This window comes from Pyrenophora tritici-repentis, chromosome 1 (assembly GCF_003171515.1).
Source record: "Pyrenophora tritici-repentis strain M4 chromosome 1, whole genome shotgun sequence".
NCBI classification, from domain to species: domain Eukaryota; kingdom Fungi; phylum Ascomycota; class Dothideomycetes; order Pleosporales; family Pleosporaceae; genus Pyrenophora; species Pyrenophora tritici-repentis.
In genome coordinates, this window is record NC_089390.1 from 894,337 (window position 1) to 920,025 (window position 25,689).

The 25,689-nt window shown below is 51.7% G+C and overlaps 11 protein-coding genes across 11 annotated transcripts; 8 read left to right on the forward strand and 3 right to left on the reverse strand.

Moving 5' to 3' along the window:
- Nucleotides 1-177: 177 nt before the first annotated feature.
- On the reverse strand, nt 178-2,134 carry PtrM4_003420 (Ferric-reduct multi-domain protein; the record flags this gene model as incomplete). Its single annotated transcript, XM_001930387.2, has 2 exons — nt 178-1,652; nt 1,705-2,134. The coding sequence occupies 2 exons, from the start codon at nt 2,132-2,134 to the stop codon at nt 178-180; spliced, it is 1,905 nt and encodes a 634-aa protein (XP_001930422.1).
- A 610-nt stretch (nt 2,135-2,744) lies between these two features.
- On the forward strand, nt 2,745-3,562 carry PtrM4_003430 (URH1, Inosine-uridine nucleoside N-ribohydrolase; the record flags this gene model as incomplete). Its single annotated transcript, XM_066102672.1, has 5 exons — nt 2,745-2,786; nt 2,832-2,846; nt 2,899-3,103; nt 3,152-3,462; nt 3,518-3,562. The coding sequence occupies 5 exons, from the start codon at nt 2,745-2,747 to the stop codon at nt 3,560-3,562; spliced, it is 618 nt and encodes a 205-aa protein (XP_065964874.1).
- Nucleotides 3,563-3,775: 213 nt separating this feature from the next.
- On the forward strand, nt 3,776-4,159 carry PtrM4_003440 (URH1, Inosine-uridine nucleoside N-ribohydrolase; the record flags this gene model as incomplete). Its single annotated transcript, XM_066102673.1, has 1 exon — nt 3,776-4,159. One exon carries the CDS (start codon nt 3,776-3,778, stop codon nt 4,157-4,159), a length of 384 nt encoding a protein of 127 aa, XP_065964875.1.
- Nucleotides 4,160-6,367: 2,208 nt separating this feature from the next.
- Nucleotides 6,368-8,333, forward strand: PtrM4_003450 (zf-H2C2-2 multi-domain protein; the record flags this gene model as incomplete). The annotated part of the gene is made up of 3 exons (XM_001930389.2): nt 6,368-6,547; nt 6,645-6,942; nt 7,036-8,333. 3 exons carry the CDS (start codon nt 6,368-6,370, stop codon nt 8,331-8,333), a joined length of 1,776 nt encoding a protein of 591 aa, XP_001930424.1.
- A 653-nt stretch (nt 8,334-8,986) lies between these two features.
- Nucleotides 8,987-9,544, forward strand: PtrM4_003460 (Tymo-45kd-70kd multi-domain protein; the record flags this gene model as incomplete). Its single annotated transcript, XM_001930390.1, has 2 exons — nt 8,987-9,055; nt 9,116-9,544. 2 exons carry the CDS (start codon nt 8,987-8,989, stop codon nt 9,542-9,544), a joined length of 498 nt encoding a protein of 165 aa, XP_001930425.1.
- Nucleotides 9,545-10,029: 485 nt separating this feature from the next.
- Nucleotides 10,030-12,331, forward strand: PtrM4_003470 (DUF4045 multi-domain protein; the record flags this gene model as incomplete). Its single annotated transcript, XM_066102674.1, has 4 exons — nt 10,030-10,059; nt 10,131-11,513; nt 11,563-11,989; nt 12,039-12,331. 4 exons carry the CDS (start codon nt 10,030-10,032, stop codon nt 12,329-12,331), a joined length of 2,133 nt encoding a protein of 710 aa, XP_065964876.1.
- A 1,811-nt stretch (nt 12,332-14,142) lies between these two features.
- Nucleotides 14,143-14,409, forward strand: PtrM4_003480 (BAG domain containing protein; the record flags this gene model as incomplete). Its single annotated transcript, XM_001930392.2, has 1 exon — nt 14,143-14,409. The coding sequence occupies one exon, from the start codon at nt 14,143-14,145 to the stop codon at nt 14,407-14,409; it is 267 nt and encodes an 88-aa protein (XP_001930427.2).
- A 1,735-nt stretch (nt 14,410-16,144) lies between these two features.
- On the forward strand, nt 16,145-17,966 carry PtrM4_003490 (uncharacterized protein; the record flags this gene model as incomplete). Its single annotated transcript, XM_066102675.1, has 2 exons — nt 16,145-16,148; nt 16,174-17,966. The coding sequence occupies 2 exons, from the start codon at nt 16,145-16,147 to the stop codon at nt 17,964-17,966; spliced, it is 1,797 nt and encodes a 598-aa protein (XP_065964877.1).
- Nucleotides 17,967-19,808: 1,842 nt separating this feature from the next.
- On the reverse strand, nt 19,809-20,297 carry PtrM4_003500 (DUF4267 domain containing protein; the record flags this gene model as incomplete). The annotated part of the gene is made up of 1 exon (XM_001930393.2): nt 19,809-20,297. The coding sequence occupies one exon, from the start codon at nt 20,295-20,297 to the stop codon at nt 19,809-19,811; it is 489 nt and encodes a 162-aa protein (XP_001930428.1).
- A 1,189-nt stretch (nt 20,298-21,486) lies between these two features.
- Nucleotides 21,487-23,349, forward strand: PtrM4_003510 (Neuromodulin multi-domain protein; the record flags this gene model as incomplete). The annotated part of the gene is made up of 1 exon (XM_001930394.1): nt 21,487-23,349. The coding sequence occupies one exon, from the start codon at nt 21,487-21,489 to the stop codon at nt 23,347-23,349; it is 1,863 nt and encodes a 620-aa protein (XP_001930429.1).
- A 424-nt stretch (nt 23,350-23,773) lies between these two features.
- Nucleotides 23,774-25,527, reverse strand: PtrM4_003520 (adaptor protein complex 3 Mu3A; the record flags this gene model as incomplete). The annotated part of the gene is made up of 2 exons (XM_001930395.2): nt 23,774-25,439; nt 25,487-25,527. The coding sequence occupies 2 exons, from the start codon at nt 25,525-25,527 to the stop codon at nt 23,774-23,776; spliced, it is 1,707 nt and encodes a 568-aa protein (XP_001930430.1).
- Nucleotides 25,528-25,689: the final 162 nt, after the last annotated feature.

The following is a 25,689-nucleotide window of genomic DNA, read 5'->3' on the forward strand; positions in this document are numbered from 1 at the left end:
TCGTCAATCTCCATTCTTGTCATGATTAAGCACTTGAACATGTCTACAAACTCGGCATGGGCCATGGCCGTTGGACCCACTGTAAACACCCAGCGGCCGGGTTAACGGTGCAAAGATGATATAGTTATAGTTCAAAATATAGAAATAGAAGCGCACGAGCTTCGAGCTCGACCAACTCTACCAGCCAAAAGTCTCGTCATACCAGAACACGTCATGGCCCCTCTTCACCCATACCTCGACGTTCTTCTTTGTGTCTTCTGTCAACCGTTTTGGTCCACAGCAAATCACTGCCGTCCGCATACCCTTGCTCAGTACCTCATCCACCACCTTGCTGATATTCGGCCTTCCGCTCTTAACGACCATGCCTTTTCCTGGCTTCTCCATCTGCTCCTCCATGCTCAAGAGTTGTTCGTTTTCCTGCATCTCAATCGCCTCGCCATGTTCGTCATCTGGATCAACGGCGAAAACACCAGATGCTCTGGAATTGACCTGCGAATCTGACCCTGGAGATCTCGTGACATAAACTTCGACGTTAGGGGAACTTTGTAGCATGCCATTGCCATTCGCCTCGATCCCTGCATTATCGCTCTGCTCGTCATTGGGGACAGAAGCTGGAAGCGTTGCCCATTGTGTCTCGGCAAGATTTCGGACAGCCCATATGCACCGAATGCGGGTGCCGGCAGATGTGGTGTTGTCCAACTCGAGCATACTCCGGTAGATGGGGATGATGAATGTTGCACCAACGCCACCAGCTACCAGGAGCACTCGGTCGTACTCCGATAGGTTGGGTAAGCGGGTCGATGCACCATATGGCCCTTCGAGAAGGAGCGGCAGAATGGGTATATCGCCGCCTGCAGTGGATAACATTGGTACGTTGCTGCCACCCTGAGCTAGGTAGCGCGCCAGGTCCCCTAGATATTTTGTGTTCCCGTTGAGTGTCCTTGCAACCAGTAGTAGCTCCTTGTCCTTGGACGGGAGAGAAGCGACCGTGAAGGGATTGGTCTTGTTGATCATGAGCCATTGATCGTACCACGAAGGGGCTTTGTTCCCCGCCCACGGTCTGCTGAGATACACATGCTGGCCTGGCCTCCATTTGAGCGCGTTGCTATCTGTAGGTAGTGGAACACGAATCTGGACCAGAGTGGTGCCAGGGAGGAGTCTGAGTGTTCCCCGATACATCTTGAGACGCAGGCCCCGGAAAACGAGATGTAGAAAGTTTACCGCCATTACTTCGTACACGTAGACGCGAATATGTGCAACATGTAGGTATAGAGGCACAATGATCAAGTTGGCAATAACAATATGGGAGACGTAGAAGATGCGGTAGTTCCTTCTTCGCACAAATCCAAGGGCAGTGGTGCTGATGGTGGAGAAGAGAAGAATGCTGGCAAGGCCCCATATAACGTCCCAGTCCTTGATACGCTTTGCTATGAAGCCGGTCAGGATGAAGAAGTTGAGATACAATACAGCATGGAGCAGGAAGAGAAGGAATGTAATACGTCCCAGGATCTGATGCGAAGCCTTGATCTGTTCATGTGAAAGTCGTGTCAAATATTGCACTGGGCTGTAAGGTGCCCTCATAGCCAGTAGATAGTGAATAGGAAGCTGCGATGCGCCGACTTGTCCGAACCGCTTTGTGAGGTGCATATAATCTGTAGACTATTAGCCGTGTGGGAGACAAGTAAAGCTGGGAAGTTCACGAACCTTTGCCTGTGTCTGCAATGCAAAGATAGAACAGCCATACGGTCCAGATAGTCGCACCGACCCATTCTCCTCTTGTTCCCCACCTCCAACTTTTGATTACATCTTTTCGCATCCACCACAGCATGTTATCACTAGCGCTCTTGGTTCGTCTCAACCAGCCCAGTTTTCCACCCGCGCGCTTCGTCAATGATGGCGATTTGGGCTGATCGTACGTCAATCCGCTCTTCAATACCCAAGCTACAGCAAAGCCGAGCTGGAAAAGCGCAAAAATGACCAGGACTGACCATTGTGCAGCAAAACCGTACCTGTCTAGAACCTCTCGTCGTTGATGTTGCTGTTCCTTGCTAAGGGTCTCGAAGGAGTATCCGAATGCCCAGTATCGATCGGCTTTCACTTCGAGATGGCCCTCATGGCGCCGAAGAAGGTCCATTTTCGAGGGCGACGTTTCAAAGTTGTTGGTGGTTCTCTAGCACATGCCAGTATGCGCAACAGCTCTGCTTTGCGATGGCCGGATGGCACCGGAACACTCGAAAGCGCTTGTGGTTAGAAGTTATATGTGGAAAAGAAATGAGTAAATACAGGAGTTTTATTGAGGTTGTGGCGGTGATGAAGTTTTCTCTTGACGTTGTGTACCGTGCTTGTCACAAGTCGGTGTCAGTATCGTTGACAGACAATCAGGCCTGGGCATCGGACTCGGTCGCAGCGGCAGGACCACCAATCGGGAAAGCCAATTGAAACGTGCTCAACGAGTCGAGACGCGACGTGTTCAGATCTCATGCGGCTTAGACCGCCTAACTTAATGCGTGCGCAGTTGCTGACAATAAAAAGCTGAGCGTCAGCGTGAATAACGATGCGCGTATTCAGGGTTCCACGTTCCTGGGTCCCGCAGTGCGGTAGTTAACGGGTACCAGTAACCCCACCAAACTTGGCATCGACCCTAAGTCGAAACCCAGGTGGCATGTGGCATGTGGCAGCCGTCTGCAGGTGCAAGCCGTCCCGTCTCCTAAATCGATTACCACTGCAGGAACATACGTGATATCATGGCCGCCACTTCCTCCAAGACGCCGATCTGGCTTGACTGTGTGTGTATTTCGTGCCATCATCATCTTCAAAGCTAACCTACCAAGGACACAGGACATGATGTGAGTCCCCTTGGAAACACCTGCCCACTGATTTGCTCATCGGCGACCTTAGGATGCATATGCCCTTCTCCTCTGCGCGCACGACCCGCGCGTTGAGTTGCTTGGTGTGAGCACCGTCCACGGCAATGCCGCGCTAGATCAGACAACCTACAATACGAGGGCCATCCTGGAGGCAATCGGTCGGCGCGACGTCAAGGTCTACTCGGGCGCATCAAAGCCCATCGTACGCAGTGCCGTCCACGCTGCCGATATTCACGGTACCTGAATCCTCAGAAGATATAACCAACACCGACTGATAGCCATAGGCGAGTCGGGCCTCGATGGAGTCACCCTGCTTCCCCAGCCAGTCGAGCCAACAGCTACCGATGTCGGTCATCTGGAAGCCATGTACCGCGCCCTCATTGCCATGCCACCGAATACCGCTTGGCTTGTATCAACTGGTACACTGACCAACATTGGACTGCTGTTCCAGAAATACCCTGATCTAGCAGGGCATATCAAAGGTCTCAGCATCATGGGAGGCGCTGTCGGTGGAAGCTTCACAGATGCTCCAATGGGAACCGTCAAAGGCGAGGGTGAAAGATTTGGCAATTGGACACCATATGCAGAGTTCAATGTATGCTCTCCTTGGCTGCTATGCGATTACCTTGCTATAAGCTGACCTTGTATAGATATACGTGAGATATAGACTTGTGACTGACCAAGAAGGATACTGACGGGCGCAGTGCGATCCGGAAGCCTCCCACTTCATCTTCTCACACCCCGTCCTGAAACCTAAGACGGTGCTGATCCCACTCGATCTGACCCATCAGGTCCTCGGTACAAAGAAAGTGCGGCAAACGCTGCTTTACGGAGATGAGGTTTGGGATCCCTCGTTTAACAAGACCGACTATACGCCCTCAGCTTTGCGTGCCCTGTTTACCCAGATCATGTCGTTCTTTGCTGGAACGTATGCCGAGGTGTTTTCCATTACTGAAGGGCCGCCATTGCATGATCCTCTCGCTGTCGCTGCTGCCTACAACCCAGACATTTTCGACGACAATGGCGGCGAACGCTTCCAGGTCGGCATAGTTACTGAGGGCATCCACTCGATCGACCAGACGCAAGTCGGAGAGCTCGGCCGGACAAAAGTCACAAAGCTTCCTAACGGGGAAGGTGGCTGTAGGATACCCCGACATGTCGATCTTGACCAATTTTGGGGAAGCATCGAGAGCTCAATGAAGTGTGCCGTTGCCGTCAGCCCCATGCCAAAAGTATCGATACAGGATCTGGAAAAAGCCGGCGTGTTCAACGGCGTTGAAAAGCTAGTTTGACAGGTTCCCAACGCAGTAACATCCAAGAGTGACGTGTATAGAACATAGATACTTTGATCCACAATCTCAACACTGGCCTAGCTGACGTGAGAAAGCAATTCCGGCATCGACGGGATTTGGACATGACCGAAAAGTATCCCATAGAAGAGCCTGGTTTGACTACCAATTGCACTCCCACCTTGATTGCGACGTACTGTCAACGCCGCGCATTTGCTGATATATTCTGGTTGAAATGCGCACAGAGCAAGTATGCTAAGCTTGGCGGTCCAATGGTCAAGGGTTTCCGCTCCCCTGGTTTCTTGGTGTTCTTCGCGGGACAAGAAATCGGGACGTCGGCAGCCATTAACGGTCTTCTGTCTGCATGCTAAGACAGTTTGCATCCTCCCAAGCGCCCGCCGGTCTTGGAACGGAGATGGGTGCATGGCAGCCGTCATTGCGCTGTGAGAAGGGGCGAGAGCACTGTGGCTTGTCCGATGATTGCCCGTAGAGTGGCTGTATACATAGTACGTAGAGCAGAGCAGTACTTGTGTCCGCGCGTCGCTCACAACGTCGACGTCGCAGCATCAAGGTGGAGAACAGGGACAGCCTGGGCTGTAGCACGTGCTCGCCATGTCCTGAAGATGCGCGCTTTGCCTCGAAATTGCAGTGCTTTTTAAAGACCAAGGTTTATAGTCATGGTATCTTCCAATATGTTCAATGTTCCGAAATGAGAGTCCGAAGGGCCCGATGATGTGGTAAGTGTCTGGGAAGCCAGCGGTTCTTCTTGGTCGCAGTTCGAAACATGCAGGTGTGAAGAGCCGAGGCTGACTGGCAAATGCGGAGAAGACTGGGTATACGAGCGCGATTTTCCATGATCTGTGTCGCGAATCTCAGATTCGCAGTTAATTCGGGCCATCTACTTGATGGTACGCGTCTTGCAAGATGATGGGGTTGCAGGACAGGTCAATTCTGGTACTGGCAGCCAGCTGAGGATACGCCCTCCCATAAGCTTCCATGACAGGTATGCACAGCCCGGATAGAATAATCGCTCAATTACTTGGCTCTTCACATGGTGTTTGACTAGACATCTTGGCGACGAGCCAAGAGTGGAAACATGGATGTCCCGCCCGCGAACTCTTCACGTGGCGATGGGTTGATACGTTGAGTCTGGGGCTCGGCCAGGGGAGGCTTTGAAGGACTCAACACGATGAGATGGGCGATGAATACGGCGATGGGGTACGTAGGTACAGTGTGAGAGAAAGCCGCAGTAGGACCGGCGCAAAAAGCAGCGTCATTTCATGGGTGCACAGCTGGTAATGAGGCATGCTTAGACCCAGCAAAGGAAAGGTCCATTCGGAAGGCGACGGTATCGGACGCGGAGAGGTCTCGTTACAAGCCGTTAGGCCGCAAGTCGATCAAAGAAGCCAACCGACAACTATGCAGACGGCGTGCGGCTGATTGAGCAAACTGGCTTTCCCACGGCAATGGGCTCAACGGCCATGACGGCTGCCAATGTGCCTGACGCGATGGCGTAACAGGAGTGCAACGAAATTGGAGACTGGTGCCAATTCTTCCGCTCATAGTGGCCAAGGGCGTCCAAGAACTTTCCTCCCGCGCATGATTGTTTCGGTTGTGTCGCCGCTCGTGTGCGCCCGGGGGGGGGGTCGGGGGAGTCGGTCGGGCCGGTACGTCGCAGTAGACGCACCTCACACGACAACGGGCTTGCCCAAGCAGCTTTCTGGCCACGCATGCACCGACGACGTCTTGATCAAAGCAAGCAGCGCAGCCATGAGGGTGACTTCAACCTTGGAACATGGTCATACGCACGCTGGAGGCTGGAGCGACTCGGCATTGATGGCGCTGGGCCAAGCCGCCGGCCAAGGCGCTAGTGGGGCAGTCGAGCCGTAAGCGCCAATCATGGCAGGCACTTGTTTGGGCCCCTGCAATGAGGCAGTGCTAGCCGGCCTCGATGTCTCCCTCTCTGGGCGAATCTTCGCCCGCCATCGCCCAGTCCGCCGCGAAATTCCGTAAAAGCTGCACCTCCCCCCAAGATTCCAGCCTGGGCGCCCTCTCCTCTCAGACCTACTTTGCTCCACGACACTTGCCCTTGCTGCCCACCGTTATCCACCTTGCGATAACCATTGTCGCACTGAGCTGTTTTGACGCTCTTGCACTTGCACTCCTTTGTTCCATCACCCCATCACCACAACAACTTTGTCTTTGCCAAGAATGAGCGAAGTTCAGAATACCGTGCCCGCCGCGGCATCAACTCCCCAACAACAGCCGCAAGGCACTCCTATTCAGCAAAATCCCCCAACTCCCGCTTCTGTCGCCGGTGGTTCGGGCGATCAGCTCGTCTGCCAGTGGCAGAGCTGTGGCGATCGTCTGCCATCCGCTGAGCAGCTCTACGTAAGTTGATCCATTCTTCCAAGTTGCGCCCTGCATTACGGCGGCATACTGTATCAACCATGCGTATCATGTTCCCAGTATACTGACTGCTTTATAGGACCACGTCTGCGAGCGTCATGTTGGTCGCAAGAGCACCAACAATTTGAACTTGACCTGCCAGTGGGGTAACTGCCGCACCACCACGGTCAAGCGCGATCACATCACTTCTCACATCCGTGTTCACGTGCCGCTGAAGCCGCACAAGTGCGATTTCTGCGGCAAAGCTTTCAAGCGTCCTCAGGATCTCAAGAAGCACGTGAAGACTCACGCCGATGACTCCGTCTTGCTCCGATCACCTGAGCCAAACCGCGGAGGTCCTCACGGCGCTCAAGGCTACCCAGGCCAGAACGGCAAACGTAAGTACCCCCCCTCACATGACTTGTGCAACTTCAACCTTGTCCAACTCTCGCTCCATTCGTCTCCCCTCAATATCTAACGTGCTACTACAGTGGTCGCTGACTTGCAGGCGCTTGCCGCTACAGCCAACGGATACCAGTATCCCGATGGTGCGCTTGGTCCCAATGGCGGCTACGGCCAACAGCATCCGGGTGGTGCTCCAGCTGGCTTCTATGGAGGACCTCCCCAGAACTCTGCCTATGGACCAGTCTACTATGCCGTGAACCAGTCACAGCAGCTCAACAACGACTACGAAATTAGGAAGCGTGCAGCTTACGACGCTCTCAATGAGTTCTTTGGCGATGCTAAGCGCCGCGCAATTGACCCCACCACTTACTACGACGTTGGCCAGCGACTAATGGGCCTCCAAGGCGTTCAGCTTCCAGTTCTCGGAGGTGGCGGTGGTGGCTACCAGGGTGGCGGTATGTCCGAGTACGGCGGCCACGGAGGCACCATGGTCGCTCAAGCGCAGCACCCTCCCATGCACCACCCCTACTCATTACCGCTCCCCAACCTCAGGACCAAGAGCGATCTCCTGAATATTGATCAGTTCTTGGAGCAGCTACAGAGCACCGTCTATGAGAACCCCAACCACGCCGCAGCCGCAGGTATTGCTCATCCCAGCCACTACATCCACACTGGCCATGGTTACCGCTCCAGCAACTCACCACCGGGTCTGTCCTCCAGCCACTCGCAGTCTTCTCATGCCTCTGCCATTGGATCTACTACTGTCGAGACTCCCGCTTTGACTCCAGCCTCCAGCGTTCTTTCATACGGCTCGCAGCATTCTCCTGGTGCATCGCATGGAGTCTCTCCATCGTCGCGGTCATCAATGAGCAGCATGTATCCTACCCTTCCTTCAGTCAGCGCCATGTCCGACATGTCCACTGCTGCCCCATCTTCAGGGCTTGCACCAGCATTTGACAACGACAACCGCCGACGATTCTCTGGCAACCTTCTGCAAAAGGCTGCTCCAGATCGGTCCGCGACTGACTCAATGGATACTTCAAGCGACTGTGCGTCTCCCAAGGACCGTGACTCTGAGCAAGACAGCCTGCACCACAATGTCAACCAACTAGCTCTCCACTCACCCAAGGTTGACCCCGCTCTTCGGTCACCTAGTGTGGCTTCATCCTCTGCCACGGAGACAGGTGACTCGTCTCAGCAATCTTGGGTTGAGAACATCCGAGTAATTGAGAGATTACGAGCATACCTCAAGGATAGGCTCGATGCACAGGACTTCTCAGATGACGAGGAAGACGTCAAGCATGAACACGAGCGCCGCATGAGCGATGACGATGCTCACAACTTGTACCCGGTATTACGTGCTGTGCAAGAAGGCCGAGAGTAGTCGTGGTGTCGCCACGAGGAGGTCATGATACTATGCGGAGTTTAGGTGGCAAGTTGGCGTCAGGGAGTTCTTCAGGAACCATGGTTGGCACTGTCGGAAAGATGGTTTGGGTTTTTTGGGTGACACAGCGATGTCTTCTTTCTGTTCTTTATACGGTCACTACTAGGGATCAAGCCTTCATCGGCTGGCTTCGGTATACGTCTGTTAGTCACAATAAGCATTTTCCAATTGTTCAATACGTTTGCGTTTGTCTCCTTACCAAGTGTGGTGCCCTTTCGTGACATGCTTCGCGGTGAGACATTTGCGTAGACGTTGGTGTCATGCTCGTTATCAATTGCCAAGCGCGTGACCAACTTACTGTAGTTGGCTTCTAATCCCCCACACCGGACCGTTTTTAGTCGTTGGTCCGAGTCGGACATGGCCTTTCCCCACGTTCCCGTTCCCATCAATCCGTAATAGCGGATTCTTGTTCCCTGCGTTTAGAAGACCCACTGGATCTGCGTGCGACTCCGTTGCAAGACATCAACTTATCATTACCCCGAAATACTTTGCGTTACTTGCACGAAAAAGGGGAAGCTGTGTTGCTTGCTTATACACAGCAAACGTTGAATATACTACAGCGAGAGTCAATCAATAGCGGGCAGCAAGAAACAATGGCGTACGGACGTGGAGGCGCAGGAAACTATTACGCTGCTCAACAGGAGAGTAAAAAGGCTGCTGAAGTGAGTTTCAACACGCATACTAAAAGCTAAATACGTTGGCTGTACTAAAAAAATGTCCAGGACGTCGAGGCCAACAGCGCCAGTACCACTACACAAACGTCGCAGTCCCCAGCATCAGCAGTCCCCTCCAACGCATCGCAAGACTATGCGCACATGGGCCGTGGCGGCTCAGGCAACTGGTATCAACCCAAGGAGTTGCAAAAAGAAGGCACCTTCACTCAAGCTGTGGACGCGACCGCCATACCCACGTCTTCCAAACCACAGGTCAGCACGCCATGGCATCCCGAGGGCCAGGAACTGCCTGTCGCGAGGAGCGGACGAGGCGGCGCAGGCAACTTTGTGTGGAAAAGCGAGGAGCAGGAGAGGAAGGCGAGGGAAGACGAGGAAAAAAAGAAGGAGGAGTTGAGGGTGGAGGCTGAGAGGAGTGTGGAGGCTGGGTTGGCGAAACCGCCTGGTGCGTTGCTTGGGAGAAGTACGAAGGAGGTGTGAGGGTTAGGTTACTACTCCTCGTCTGTTCCAGTCAGAATTCGTCTCAAATTTAGCAGGCGACCGTCCTGTTCGAAGGGGTATTAAGATCCCATAGACTGATGTAATCTTCTATCATAAAATGTGAGGTTCATCTAGTCTGTCTACTGCGTAATGGGTAGAAGCCGCAGGGGCCCGAGGGGGTAGAGTCGTCAAACCTGAAGGACGGAAATATGCCCAAGTCTCTGCAACACGTTTTTTAAACTAGCTGTTTGACAAGTCAGATAGTACTCAAGAATAGTACGGCGCTACAGAGTAGTCTCGTGTGCCACATGTACACCATGACGTCGCTGTCTGTTTAGGATGGGTGGGTCCGTGCAGTTTGTTTATCCATGCCCTAGTCGATATCTCGCACTTCTCTCCCCACCTGGAAGCCAAGTCCAAGCTCCCGCCCGACTTTGTATTCCAACACTGGTCCTCATCTTTCTTCCCGACAATCAACTGACGATATGGCGCGTCGCTCTGCTCGCCTGCTCAAGGTATACGCTCAATCGTTGCTTTTCCCCGCGTCGTGTTTGTTTACCTTTGCTAACGCTTTCGTCTCCTGTAGCGCGAGACCACGCCCGATGCCTCTGCCGACGATAGCTGGCACACGGCCTCTTCGCCTGGCCTGAAGCTTCCCGACCTCCCAGAACTGCCAGAACTGCCAGAGCCCGGTATGGCCAAGACACCATCAAAGGCCTCCGAGGGCCTGCAGCCGCCGTCCAGGTTGCCGCAAGCAAAGACAACTGCGACGCCGACTGCGACTCCTCACAAGAATAAGGCGCTCCTCGCAGCCGCGAGCCAAACGCCCAAGGACCGTACGCCGATCAAGCCTGCCGGACAGGAGATGCATCCGGCGCATCATCGCGCCAGCACAGCCAAGGTCCTGGACGAAGCGCGCTGGCTCGGGTTCCAGTCGCTCGGCGCCCACACCGCACCACCAAAAGCAATGGGCCTGGCCGGTCAGGGAACGCCGTCCAAAACCCCGGTGCCTAGTGCTGCTACTACCAAGCAAGATGTTGGGTCGTCGCCCGAGTTCCGCTTTCGCTTCAAGTCGCCACTTCCTGCGTTGAACAAGTCGGCCCAGGATGAAGCTACTTTGAGCCCCACGTCACGCAACATTTTGAGAGAAGCTGGCATTGCGGGTACACCAGGTGGAGGGACTCGCGCCTTGTTTGGCACCAGCGAATGGTCTTCCAAGGACGATGTGTCTCCCCAGCGCAAGAAGGCCGAAGCCAAGGGCAAGATGGCGCGCTTCAGCGATGTACACATGAAGCAGTTCAAGAACATGGATTCCATCGCGAACCACGCTTCAGCCTTCCGTGCCGATCCGAGTCGGTTCAAGCCTGTCGTAGGCCCATCCCTGAAGAAGTCCAACTCGAGGTCGGACCTTGCGAAGCCCGAGACGAACAAGCTCAAGCGCACACAGTCAAAGGCGGATCTTGCCGAGTCAAGCACAAAGAGCGACATTGGCTTGAAGCGCACACAGTCCAAAATGGACCTTGCCGGTCCCAGCGCCCCTCGATCTGAGTCGACCACCCGCATGCCTCCACCTGCCCGCAGTGTGCGACCGGCCTCAAGCGATGGCGACAGCAACCCGGGATCGAAGCGCGTCAAGCGCACAGAATCCGATGATGCTGCTACAACTCGTCCTGCGTCTCACGAGAGCAAGGGCAAAGCTCCTGTTGTTGCTGCTACCCCACGCAAGATCACGTCTCAAACTGCGCTCCCTCGTGTAGCCGCTCGGCTGATGACGCCCACAAAGTCGTCCATTGCTCGTTCACAGAGCGTCCAGACTATGAAGACGACCTCGATGATCCCAACCTTTGCAAGAGGGCCTTCTACCAACGCTCTTGCCAAGTCACCGTCCGCAAGTCGTCTGCTCTCTTCGCCGAGTAATGTTAGTCACTTGCAGGCCATGAGAGATGGAGCGAGAGAGAGCCTTCGCAAGGTATGTATGCTTACGAGAGTTGCCTCGTGTCATCACTCACATTTCCTAGGCAAGCCATAATCTCCAGCGCGTTCGCTCGATCCTTCGCACTCCGAATCGCAAGTTCTCGCACGATCCCAGTAAAATTGCAGCGGGCACCCATATGTCACCTCCTCCAGTTTCCGACTTTGACAAGGGTTTGCCTGCGATTCCTGCGACTGCACCCGCCAAAAAGCATGTCAACTTCTCGAGTAGTACTCTAGAGCGCGCGTCCCATGATGAAATGGGCAAGTCACCTTCGCCGATGAAATTCCGGGCAGGCAGTGAAGTCCCTCCTGGTGCAGTTGTTTACCCTACTCTAAACACTGACATCCCGGAACTTGCTCAGGAGGTCGATACTTTGACGGCGTCGCCTTCACGGCGTCTCACCTTTGGCGGCGCGGCTCCTAACCACCCGCGTTCGTTTTCATTCGAGTCCAGCAAGACTGTCAACTTCGGTATTTACAAGTATCGTCTCTCACTCTGGTTTTTACTAACTGTCTTTAGGCCCTATTTCAACTGGTACCATCCGCATGGTTCGCCAGAGTGATGCTCCATCTGGCATTGAAGTCAAGAAGCGCAAGCTAGACACTGTTCAAGAGACGTCTGACAAGGAGAACGATGGACCCACCGAGGAAGATACGCGTTCCGCTAAGAAGATGAAGCATGCGCCCGTCCCAACTCCGAAGAAGCCAGCCAGTGCAAGCAAACTATCTGGTCACACCCCAGGACGTCGTACGAACGGCATGAGCAAGTCGAGACTCGCTTTCCTTGCTACGCCTAAGCGGAGCAAGGCCTAGGATGTACCACAGAAGTTGCGATTCTGTTTGGATGCGGACGTCTCCTATTGCACGTAGCGAGTTTCCCGTAATCCTAGGGCGTTGTTCTTGGGGATATGTTCTCACTCCATTTTCTTTTCACTTCCTGGCGCCCCGGTTATAATGATTGCGGTTTCATCACACGAATTACGGCATTTCCGTTCAGTCACATTTCCTGTCTTGTCTTTCTTCTCAAGTCACTGCATCTGGGGGTAATATCTGGTAGTCTTGCACGGACATGAGCCTTCGGAGTCGCATGTATCCAATGGGTACTATATCTGGTATCACAAAAAGTGTCCTAACAGCCAGGCTTTGTTTGTTTCGTGTCCAATGAAAAATCCAATGTATGCGTTTTATCCATAACTGATGCATAAACCCCAAGTGTCAGTGATGTGGCTTGCAGACGTAGTTTCTGCTAAATGATGCAAGTAGAATTTCGTTATCTGTATGAGCTTTTGAAAGCGTTGTGCCGCTAATATAAATCACTTGACACCGTAGTATAAAAAATCGTTGTAGGCATCAGATACACTTATTTGGAATAGAATATATACCCACACTGTCGCTGCCAAGCATTTAATGTCACCCCGGTGAGGGCGCGAAGGAGTGGATGCAAAGCTGACTAAGCTGCTAACCATGGGTCAAAGGCTCGCGCGTCGCTCGGATCTTTTCCGCAAACGACGTCAGTTCGCTCATACGTTTGGCCGATCTATCAAGCAATTCCCAGCGCGCTTGCAGCAGCCCCCCACTACACTCACAAGGACTTTTTGAACAGCTACTACGTCATTCGAGTACGCGTCGGACTTATTACGCCCTTGCTACACTAGCAGGGCGACTTCCAATACACCACCGTGGCGTCGCTGAACCATCCAGTTGACGAATTGAAGAACTTCTTCAACTTCTTCAACTTCTTCAACGACTACTCGCTCAACCACATCGCCGAGTTCATTACAACTCCTCGCTTTGACGACCCAACCTTCCTTACCACAGTTGCTATTGTAGTCGCCTCCATCGTCGCGACCATGTCTTGGTTCTCTCGCACCGGCGGAAACTGGGGCGGCCGCTTCTCGCCGTTCGGGCGCCCAGGCAACTCGCCAAATGCTGGTGTTGTGAACGACTCGGACTTTTCATACATCACGAATGAGGACTTGCGGAGAAACGGCCAAGCGCAAGCCCCCGAGATCGTGGACTGGGACGACAAGAACCCGGAGCGAGAGACGGATGTTCTCATCTTCAAGAACGGGCGCACAAACTACCCCACACATTTCCCTGCGCATAGCATACGTGATGGAGATTTGAAGATTGGCACGGTGCGACAGGCCGCGGCAAAGAAGTTGGGTGTGGACGACCACCGGCGGATACGCATGTTTTACAAGGGCAGAAATCTGAAGCACGACGAGCGGACAGCGCGAGAAGAGGGACTACGCGGCGATGGGTCCGGTAGTGAGATTCTGGTCACTGTCGGCGAGACACCAGTGGGTGGACACGCACCCGGATCCGAGAACGCATCACAGCGCGCCTACAGCGACGGAGAAGACGGGGAGGATGACGACGATGACGACGTCGACTCGGGCGCAAACAACACAGGCAAAAAGAAGTCCCGCAAGCGCGGCGGCAGGAAGAGCAAGAAGAAGGGACCTGCATCTGGACACGCGTCCGGAACGTCGACACCGGGCTACACCACCGCTGGTGCTGGTGCCGAATACCTCCCCATCCCCTCGCACATCAACGCTGGACCCCGCCCCAACTCTGCGCCTCCCCCAGGTGCCGCCAAAGCTCCCGAGCCCCAGACTGCCATGGGCAAACTCGATGCCATCGCCAGCAAATTTCACACCGAGTTCGTGCCCATGTGCGTACAATTTATGGCTAGCCCACCAGCGGACAAGGCCAAGAGGACGTTTGAGTACAAGAAGTTGAGTGAGACCATCTTGACACAGATTATCTTCAAGCTAGACGGCGTGGAGACAGAGGGCGATCAGGATGCTAGGTTGAAGCGCAAGGCGCTCGTCAAGGAAGTCCAGGGCATGTTGAATAAACTGGATGAGGTTGGCAAGGCTGGCTAGATGTTACGATCAAGAGACTATTGTGAGGGATGTGTCCAGTTGTTAATGATATGGGAACGGATATGTACAAACTTTTCCTTGCCGGTTCAGTATCTGTCTTCCTCTTCGTTGAGATTGCGTGGATGGGGAGATTTGAAATTGATTGCATCATGCGAACAACGGCGCAAAGTCTGCATAACAAAGTATCTGTCGAAACATGAATTAGCAGTCTAAATAGAGATCCACACTCGACTCGTGAAGAAATGCTAGAACTCCCTTCACAAACTTGTTGCTTCTTATCATCGTTAGATGTAAAAAGGCGGCTTACTGTACTTGGTACACATGTGAACGTGAAGGAGACTCTGACTGATTCATAAATAAAGCGTCCTATTATTCGTCGACGAACCTGCCGACAACAACGCCTTTGTCCTCGTCCCAGCATGTCTTAGCAAGAGAAAAGCACTCTTTCCCCGAACGCATTGAAATTTCTTTCGCCATTTCTTTTACATATCCTTCATTACTTTGACCTTATGAAGTCAAAGGAAACGGAAAACACAGAAAACTATAAAGCGGGAAGATTCCTCGTAACAGCTTTGAAGCGTGGATTCAGCTCGCCGGGAAAAGTCCAGTTCAATATCGCAAAGTACGCCTCACACCAAAGCCTCAAGGTCAACTAATTCCATAAATAGGGCGGACTAGGCGCGCGCGGTCCCTTTATTTGGGAAGTAAGCAGATAGAGATGCTAGTATCTTGCCGATTATTACGAGGACGACGTATCTAATATTAATGTCAATGTGTCTAAAGACTTCCGTGAGAAACGGTAATCGGACTATCAAAACACAAGAAACGTTTAGGAGTCTGATTATGCATGAAAATCGGATTCGCATATAGCTTAATTGTTGGTTGGCTTTGCACTAAGTGCGAAAAGGGAAACAACGATAACTAGGAATGCATTCTGTTTGGTGGTAGTTCTGATTGATTGTTGCGAAGGAGAACTATGGAAGAGCTAGATATAGGAGGTCTGGTCTGAGCGCTGCTCGGACGCTGCGGTCAGTGCGCCTGCTCGCGTGACCGAGATCAATGCGGCCGATCGCGTGGCTGAGATATCGTTGATATCTGTGATCCGACATTAATGGTACAAGTTAAGAGTTTCTTGCCAGCCTAGTAGCTAGCCGTTGCCAGTTAATCACTAAGATCTAGCTAAGGAGGCTGCTAATTTCCGATTTATCTTTAAAGCCTAAGTCATAGTCCGTTTGTTTCACTGCTCGCTCCTTTGAATAATGTATCTTGCTGTATCTTCTAACCTAATCTCTTTAGGGGCGATTTAAACCATCTTGACTTCTTGGTATCTCTTGTGACAGGACTCTAAACTACAGCCTGTGTATCTCTGCTCCCAGACGCATCGAGATGCTGACAGAGTTGTGTTGCAGAAATACAGATATTAGTATCTTTATCATCCTTCTCTTTCTGATTAAGTTCGTAAATAAAATCGCTGACAGAGCTGTAGGTTAGGGTAATCGGTAGCACTACCACCATCTCTACCGTAATCATGCCTGACAATATTATGTCACTTGTACAGCACCTGTAGTCTAATAACTGTAGTTTTTCGTTTGCGTATCCCCAAAGCCCACAACCTAGCCGGAGCCTTTTCCCTATTCGATCACAATCTTTTTCTGCACAGTGAATCTCTATCGATGTAGTCCTTCTCTGTCTTTTCCAACAAGCGCAACGAGTAGGTTCATGTTCATATATAGTTATGGGTTTTTTGCCCTGAGCTATGGTCAGTCTGTGTCGACGACCTATCTCTTACTACCTCATCAACCTCTCTAAAGAAAAACATAAGAGCACTGCAAAAAGAGATAGCTACACTCTTTGCCAAGGGAGAGCAGCTAGACATTATCTTCGACACATCCAAAACAGAGCTAATCCACTTCACCGCTAAGAAGGAGAGGATGGAAAGAGCCCTCATACTCCCAAACAACGACCGGATAGAACACAAAGACACTGTCAAGTGGCTAGGTATCTATCTAGACAACCGACTATCATTCAAATCACATGTGTCTATACGTGTAAGCCAAGCCAGACAAGCTTTCTACAGGCTAGGAAGACTAGCGAACATTGAACTCGGCCTATCAACACACGCTATTAGACAACTATACTTAGCATGTGTAACCAGCGTGTCAGACTACGGAGCACAAATATACTGGCAAAACCAACCCTACGCTACAAAGAAACTACAGTCACTACACAACCTGGCTTGTCGAAAAACACTAGGAGTGTTTAGAACAGCACCAACAGTCCCTACAAGCCTCGAAGCGAGCCTACTACCACCAACAATTAGGCTTAACTCAACTATCCGGAACTACGCAAGCAGAGCAAACCTGCTAGCCAACACCCATCCAATTGCAAAGGCAATAACTCGGATCCAATCAACTAATCTCCAACGCTCAAAGAAACCAAACCAGCACAGACAGCTACAAACTATTACTAACGCAATTCCTAAAAACAACAAAAGAGACACAGAGCAGACTATCCCATACCGGTTTAGGCCATGGGATACTCTAAACTATACCGTAACAGTCTCTCAAAAATCCAAAGAAGAGGAGGCAAATGCGCACCAAGCCTACATTAAAACAAGGCTAGACAATTACACGACAATATACTCAGACGCCTCGCAAACACAAGAAGGAAAAGGAATAGGAGTTGGGATAGCAGTCTACAACTCAACTCAGCAAGAAATCTACTCAGAAACAGTTAATATCGGACAATACCAGCTAGTCTACAACGGCGAACTAGAAGGGATCACACGAGCATTCGAATACGCAGCAAAGAACGCTACAACCGACCAGGAATTTGAGGTCTACGCAGATAACCAAGCAGCAATCTACAGGCTTAAAAACCTATCAGATAACCCAGGACAGCATTGGCAACTCCGATGTCTAAAAGCGGCAAATACGATCCGACGAAAACAAGCAAACATCCACCTACTCTGGGCACCTGGACACACAGATATAGTTGGAAACGAAAGAGCAGACTACCTAGCAAAAGAAGCAACCAAAGAGGACCCCAGATCAACAACAAAGAGCATTGCCTACCTAGGCACGACAATCAAAAGGATACAACAAACGGAACAACGCCAAGAGTATGAGAAATACAAAGCAAGAGCAACCGCTCTAAACAAAGCTACCTACTCAGCCAAATACCCTCTTAAAATCAGCAAAACCATCCAAATGCCACAGAACACGAAAAGAGTAACCTCTAGCGCCTTCTACTCTCTTAAGCTAGGACACGGATACTTCAACTCCTACCTAAAGAGATTTAAGAAACGAGACTCTAATCGCTGCACCTGCCAAAACATCCAAACGCCAGAACACCTACTACTGTACTGTCATCTATACAAAGACCATCGAAAAACGCTCCTACAAACAATCAAACATCGCCCAGTCACACTACCACTACTACTCCACACTAGTATAGGTATAGAAGCAACCCTAGCTTTTATCACTAGCACCAGAATAGGAACAAGAAAATGGTACCTAGGACAGCCACCAGAAGACCTACAGAGAGACACTGTATAAAACTAAAACCACAACCCTCTCCTTTGCCACAAGAGCCCGCTGATACATCTCTTTCTACTTATCAAACTGCTCTTTAGCACCTGGCAACAAACAGATACAAGCTATCTTTTGTAGAAAAGCCAAAAACCATATTAGCGAACCATACCAGAAAACCATGTAAATTAGAAAAACCAAGATAGAACGGCCTTCGGCCAAAGTCCTACATAGTCTCTGACTGAAAAAGGACTCTAATGGGATAATAATAATAATAATAATATGGTCAGTCTGTTTGAGAATAGACATCACATCGATAACATCTGCTCATTTATCCATTCCTCCAATCCTTTCCACATCACGCTCTCCATTTCCCTTTCATCCAACAACCCACAAAACCTGCTCAAAGCCTCGCAACGTTGTTGGATTCACTCTTCTTTGTTCCTTATTCCACCACCGTTTGATTCTGCGACGATAGCATGCGCAACCTTGGCTTCGCAGACCGGGCACAAATATGGCGGCTGTCGCACGTAGTCCTTCATTATGGCTGTACTCTGCATATTGCATGCGTAATATACATAATGATCAAGGCCAAAACAATGTCCAAGTTCATGGGAAACTGTGCGCGCAAGGCGCAAGAACCATAACACCTGCATATCCTGCGCAGCGGAGATAGGGGTAAAAGTCATTGCAGCGATGACAGCTGCTCTCATCGCACTATCTCTACTCAGTTCGTTTTGTTTCTTCGTCGCGCGTCTCGCTTTGACACCTTTAACTGCACACAAGTCGTCTACGAACTGTTTACAATGACTTAGTGGCCACATGTGTTCTCCATCAATGTCCGTATCTCCGTCGAGGACGGGGTTATAACGCGCAGTTTGTACAACAGCAACCCTACTCCCTCCATATGCTCTCCCGCAGCAGAAATGATCCTCTTCTCACTCATAGATATCGTGATCTACCAACAACACCATGGCGTACGCATCTTGCGGCAGTATTGTCATGGCCATGTCGAGTATGTCGTCGAGATTGAGTTGAGCGGAGAAAAGCAAATCTGCGGGCTGGCGGACACGAATCCGTGTGCATCGATCGGCTTGTGCAAGACCAACATATTTGGGGACGGTGGCGGGTTGCCAGGTCGTACAGTAATTCGAATGTCCCAGGTGTTCCAGACTAGGGGTTCAGGTAGAACACGTACGGATATGTTGTGATAAAAGGCTTCAAGATAGGCCCTGAACAAGTCCACGTCTGGGCTTGTTGCGACCGCATTTCCCTTTCCCTTCCTTTCCCCGTTGGCTTTGTCCAATCGTGCATGAATGAGGTTGCTTTCCTAAACTGAGGCGCGCGAGCGATATACAGTGAATTTCTCCCTGTCTTTGGCAGCACCTTGTTCCTCTCCTTCTCGTTTAGCCAACTCTTTGTGCTTTACGGCGAGTAGTCAGGGTCGTAATTGAGTTCATCATGTAGTAAAACCAGAGGCGGTGGAAACGTATTGTTGGAGTGATTCGTGAATGTCTCTGGCGCTCGACCAGATGTCGTCTCTGCTGCTGCATGTGTTGTTACATCTACCTGCTCATAACCGGCTAGTCTAGCAAACGGGGATGCGTCGAGTTGGAGCGTGGTGTGCTTGCATGTCATTTTGGATTTGTCAACGGAGCAGATCAAGTAAAGAAGAAATTTAGCTGAATGGAGATAGTGATGAGAAGTTGGTCGCTTGATCGGTCGCCGTATTGGTATTCTGATTCATGTACACATATCATTCTTCCAACGGCGACTCGCGATCTTGGAAAAACGCCTCTTTAACGACGCGCCTCAACTTGCAATTTCCGTTTCGCGCTTTTGACTGTTTTCAACTTGGCCGCCTTGTCATCACCACAAGGGGTCATTCCGCCCCCAGTATAACAGACTACCACCAATCGCCAGACTGTTGAAGATACCAACATAGTGACCTGCAATCTTTTCCTGCGCCCCATAGGCCCTAACAATAACTGTGTCCGCCACTGTCGCGACCAGACCCGCCATGACTGCGACCCCCAAACTCCGTCTATCTCTCAAAACCAGTCCAAAGATCGCTAACAGAATTCCGTTCTGAACGTTACGCGCCGCTATCGCTACGACAAGGGCTTTCTTCGTTTCCTGGTCCTCTTCGCAGGTGCTTTCTGCAGGCGCACGCTTGGCAGAAGGTGAAGAGGTGCTGGAGTCGCCTGTAATGGGAAGTCCGTAGCCGTCGGCGAAGAAGGTAGGATTACGTAGGCCCATGATTCCGAATGGGACGATTTCCAAAGTTGCAATGAAGAGAGCGAGGCATTCTGCTGGGGGTGGAAGGTGGTGAAAGAGGTTGCGCGTTTGAGTTGTCATTCTGCCGAGAGTTTAACCGTGTGAGAGTGACTACTTGTAAGGATGAAGAGAGCAGAATACTGAAATATATACGGTAGAAATATACGTACGTACATTTGTTGTACGTTGAGTAGACTGGGCCGTCATTTGCTTCTATTGGCTGATGCAGCTCGGACTTCGGGTCGGGTGCGGGGATGCAGGGCCGACAGGTCACCGTTGACAGCATGTCTGTAGCATTAATATCATTCTTCACGCGCCAAAGAAAGAAAGAAAATATGTATAAGTTGTTAGGTGTAATCTTGCGGCACAATCATCTCCTGGAATAGACGAAATTCGATGACTGTGTTACGACTGTCGACCGTTGCACCTCGAACCGACTCCGGCGAGCAAAGACGAAAGGACCATGTCGACGGAACATATTCGATTATCTAGGAGGTAGAAGTATCTTGAAATGGCGGTATGGTGTGGGAAGTCTGTGATAGCATGATGTGAATGTGGGTACGGGTGTTCTTGTAAAGTCCCCGTTATAATGTATAATCACCACGTGATGGATAGACTTTACCAGTACATGTAAGATCCAACTCTATTTGCGAAAGTTTGGGAGATTTCTGTTTGTTAACACGCGGGTGAGTACCAGGGTTACTGCTTCCGGATCGCAGACTTATCTACTAATAGACAAACCTGCCACTTCAAAAGCTGAGCAAATGATAGGTTTATTACACAAGCGTATACGTGAGAAACTACAGCATCTGCAAAGTACCCATGAGATATCGCCAAGCACTCTGAATGGGATTGCGAGCAGCAGAGAGCGCAGTGAACCAGGGCGAGAGGTTCGCCACCCTTGGATCGCACTTGCCGTTTACATAACACTGACCAGCCGCCCCGCTTGTCCACCTTCACCTGCTCTGTCGAGCCAAAGTAGTTAGGCTAGAGGCTCCCCACAATCAGTACTCAAGAGGCTCCAGAATTTTGACGCCTTCACTCACCAATACTTAAGCTCACCACCCCCGCCTTTCTTCCTGCTCCCCACACATCTCCGTAACTTAGCACGCCCTACTCAGCACGCCCTTGACTAAGCGCAAACTTCTCGGTCAACATTGACTTGGGAAGGCAAGCGCGCCCTTACCCTGTCCGCGCCCTAACCAAACAACTGCGACACGTTTACGTCAAATCCAGACAACCGGCGACCAGCTTTGCAACGATTTGCGCCATGTCTAGCGGTGTTAATTTCTGGGCTGCAGGCAACAACCGAGTAAAGTCTGCCTCATCGCCTACTCCAGCCATTGTTGAGGCTCCACAGAAGCTGAAGTCGGACACTATGTCTCAGCAGAAAAAGGGTCTTGTCCTGAGATCGATGAAGAACGGCACTGCAAATGGCGACACCAATGGACCCAGCACGCCCGCTTCCACGCCCAACGGGAGGAAGACTGACTGGGCGGACGAAGAGGAGGATAGCGAGTTCCTAGCTCAATTCACCAAAGATCCGCGCATCACTACCCTCGAGACCACCATCGTCCTGAAGGATGAGCGCGTCAAAGAGCTTGAAGCAACGGTAGTCACCAAGAATCTTCGCGTTGCAGAGCTAGAAGCTGCAGTCCAGGATCGGGACCACCGAATCTGCAATCTCGAGGCTGATTCCGACGACAAGGAAGTCCGCATTGGAAAGCTTGAAGAAGCAAATCACGAACAGTTCCTCCAGGTGCAAGAGTTCCTTCGCGATGTCGCAAAGAAGGATGAGCGCATCACTGTGCTTGAGCACGAGCTGAGCCAGAAGGCAGCCATCATCCTCGACCTTGAGTCAAAATCCAACTCGGATTCTCAGGCGTCTACCAACTGTAAAGAGGTGGCCATCGTCGAGAAGGCAAAGACTGATAATTCGATCGCGACTAAGACTCCCGAGACTGAGTCCGTCCAGGACCACAAGGAAGTTGAAGTTGAGAGAGCCATCTCAGACACATCGGTATCTGATAGCTTCGAGATTGTTGAGGCATATAAGCCTGAGGAAACCACCAAGGAATCCCCTGGGGGTGTCACAGAGAAAGTGGCATCTTCCATTGATACCTCGTCGGAAACCTCTCCAGCGAAGGCTAATTCTCCAACCCATTATGTCACAAAGGACACGCTCAAAGTTGTGCCACCCGCCCCGAAGCCAAAGACGTTGACCTTTCCGATCGACTTTTCCAAGTACGCAAAGAAGCCCGCTGCGCCACCTGCTACGGCTCAACCACAGTCTCCGCCACCCATGGATAGTAGGAATGGGCACACTACGCCTTGGGGCCGGTCCGCGAAGCAGGCGCGCGTCAAGACTGATGCAAAACCAACCTTCAATCCATCGGCTGATATCCGTCAAATGTCGTTGATGGAGCGTGCTAAATACGCAAATGGTCCAGAGGTCGCTGTGAAGCTTGGGGGCATCGAGGTGATGACGATTCCCAAGTATCTCCTCATGCAGTGCTCGGTCAAGGCCCTTGTCTACTTTGAGGCCAATCCAGATGCCACCTCTTGGGATTTCCCCGCTGGATACATGGATGCTGACGCCGCGAAGGTGTGTCTCACCTGGATGGATGAGATGACCTTTCAGGGCCGTGTGTACAGTATTAATCTTAGTGCCATGCCCAACCACGACAAGAAGAACCTCCACATCTGCCGTGCCGCCCGTGTCATGGGCCTTAACAACACCTACGTGGGTCATTTCACCAAGCAGCTTTGCGATCGTATCCGCAACCACGAGGTTTCGTACGAATTCATGGATATGGTATGTGAGCTGGTCTATCCAGAGAACGACCCCATCTTCGACTGTCTGGCCAACAACCTGGTCAACCAGGTAAAGGTTAGTGCGATCAAGGACATGACTAGTCTTGAGAAGTTGATGGCCAAGCACGCGACGCTGAAGGGCAAGATGAGCCACATCGAGCAGATGATGGCGAAGCGTATGCGCAAGGCCGGCGGTTCGCGTGAGGATAGTCAGTACGGTGGTAGCAAGGAGCGTCGCGGTGGTGGTGGGAACAGGGGTGGACATGGTGGCAGTGGTGCGCCCTCCAAGGCCTTGAGCCTGTTCTCCAGGTCTCGCTAGGTCTTGGTAAGATGTTGGGGTGTGAAGTAGATGGGCGCATGGCCTAGCAAGTGTTTTGGAGCTTACAGACGACGCGAGCCATGGGCCAAGGAGTATCGCGACGGATTCGGAATATCTTGCAGACGTGGGCGATTTGTGTTTGTTTTTGTGACCACACCTTACGGCGGGGATGATATAGAGCATGGCGATTCTCTTTGTGCTTCATATGGCGGTATAGTAAAGTTTAGTATCGGGACGTGTCTCTAGCCATCCATGGAAAGACATGCATAGGAGTATAATGGGAGAATTTTCATCATATACATCAAACACGTGTCGCTTCATGTGACTTTTTGTGTGACATTATTTCATATTCTGATCTACTGTCTCTTGCCGAGCAAGCTTTGGGTGTTCGAGTCTAGTCATCATGTCATATCATTTCGCTCTCTTAGCAGCGGCACTCAACCCCCTTGCGACTAACACACAGATACTTGACTCCCTTGTACGGCGTCACACCACTGCCCAATCCTTTGCTCCTCTTCTGGTCGACATTGAGGCTTTCTACGCGAATGCCACTCGGTAACCAGCCCTTGACCGAGAAACTGAGGGTTGCGCAACTGGGCATGAGGACTTTGTTCGCCTGCTTTATCTTTGCGTCTGCATCGGCGGACTTTAGAAGCATGGACGAAGCAGCAGGTGCGGAGGAGACGAGAGTTGATGCATCGTCATCGTTGTAGTCGTATGTAGATGTAGAGAAGGAGACAGGACCGCCTACGTCAAGCGCGTCTTCAGAAGACGGGTCGTCTTGCCCTATTACTGTGCCGCGGAGTGTAGCTGTAGCGCCGATACCCCCACCGCGGTCTTGGGACATTAGACTACTTATCTCGCGACTGCTGATGCGCCATTCTATAGCTCGGTCGCCAGGCGCGTATCCTGCGTCGCCCGTACCGCGTGCGACGCGCATGTCGATGATATTCTTGACGGTAGAGGGGAGAGGGATGTGGATGAGCATTTCTTCGATTACGGGTGCGGCGGTTGTACCTGTCTGCGAGGATGTGCGTCCAAGGCCGCTTCGTCCGGCGCTAGGTTGGGATGATGCGTGGGATTTGCCGGTGAAGCGAGGGTTAAGTTGGAGTTTGACTTCGAAGTCGGAGCCGCTTGAGCCGAGCGATGGGTGGACGGATACGGTAGCGGGTATGTTGAGTTGTGGACTTGCATTCTTCGCTTTTTTGTCTGTCGAGAAGGCGTCCAGAGCAGCAGAACCCAGGAGATCAACTTCATATCCCGCCAGGACGAAGCGGCCATCCGGCGGTACAAAGGATAGCTCGCCTGGCCGGGCTTTCCACTGATTGAGTCTGACACAGGGGTGGAAGACAGGGAGCGAGACGGCGTTTTGTATCCCACCCGAGCAACCCAGTTGTAAGAGTAGGTCTGGGATCCCAGAGACCTTTGCCGTAAAGGCGATGGTACCGTTTGCCATTGCGGCTAGAGGGCGACCAGAAGGTGATAGGGTGACTTGGAGCGTCTCGACGATATCAACGTACATCTCGTTGCTGGTATGCCTGACATTCGCTCTCCTCCATGGCACTGGCGAGCTTGTTTGGCTTGAAGTTTGTGATGGACCTAACCTGGGGCTCGGCCTTCCCCCCAAGCCAAAGCCAGCGGAAGACGGAGCCAGCGAACTGGGCGTCGAAGACGGCAATCCCACACCTCCTAGCAGGCTCTTGAGTAGATTCGGCGCTTCAACCACATCTCTCAATGCGTTTGGCTCTGTGTTCGCGATGATGCCTCCATCAACCATCTCACTGAGTAGCTGTGCAACAACATCATAGTTTCCCTCAATCTTACTCGCTATCAGAGGTGATCCTAGAAAGTCCTCGAGTACGTCGGTAAGGCGGTGGAGGAAAGAGAGGACGGCGAGTGGGTCGGTGTCTGCTGAGGCTGGACAGAGGAAGAGCAGTTGATCTTGTATTATGCTGTATAACAAGGTTGGCGGATTGGTGTTGGGCAGGTAGATCAACGGGGGGCGTGGGGCAGGATGTGCGAGGTAGAGCGGAAGGAGGACGGATGACGAGGGTGGGCGGTTGAGATATGTGTGTTCGAGGAGAGGTGTGCTGGTGTTGTTAGCATGGCTTGCAGCTCCATGACAGATGTATCCTACTTGTGCTCATCAAACATGTACAAAGCCTCGATTGCGCTCATGGTGAGAAGTTGCAGCTGCTACCACCAAGCATGCGCGCGCTGGGAGACGTGAGGTTCGCGTTGTGGGGCCCTTTTTGGCGGGGAGCTTGCGCGACTAACATTTCCCTGCATAGCAAAAGCCCCGGTCGTGAATTATTGAAACGCTATATCTGAATGCCGTCT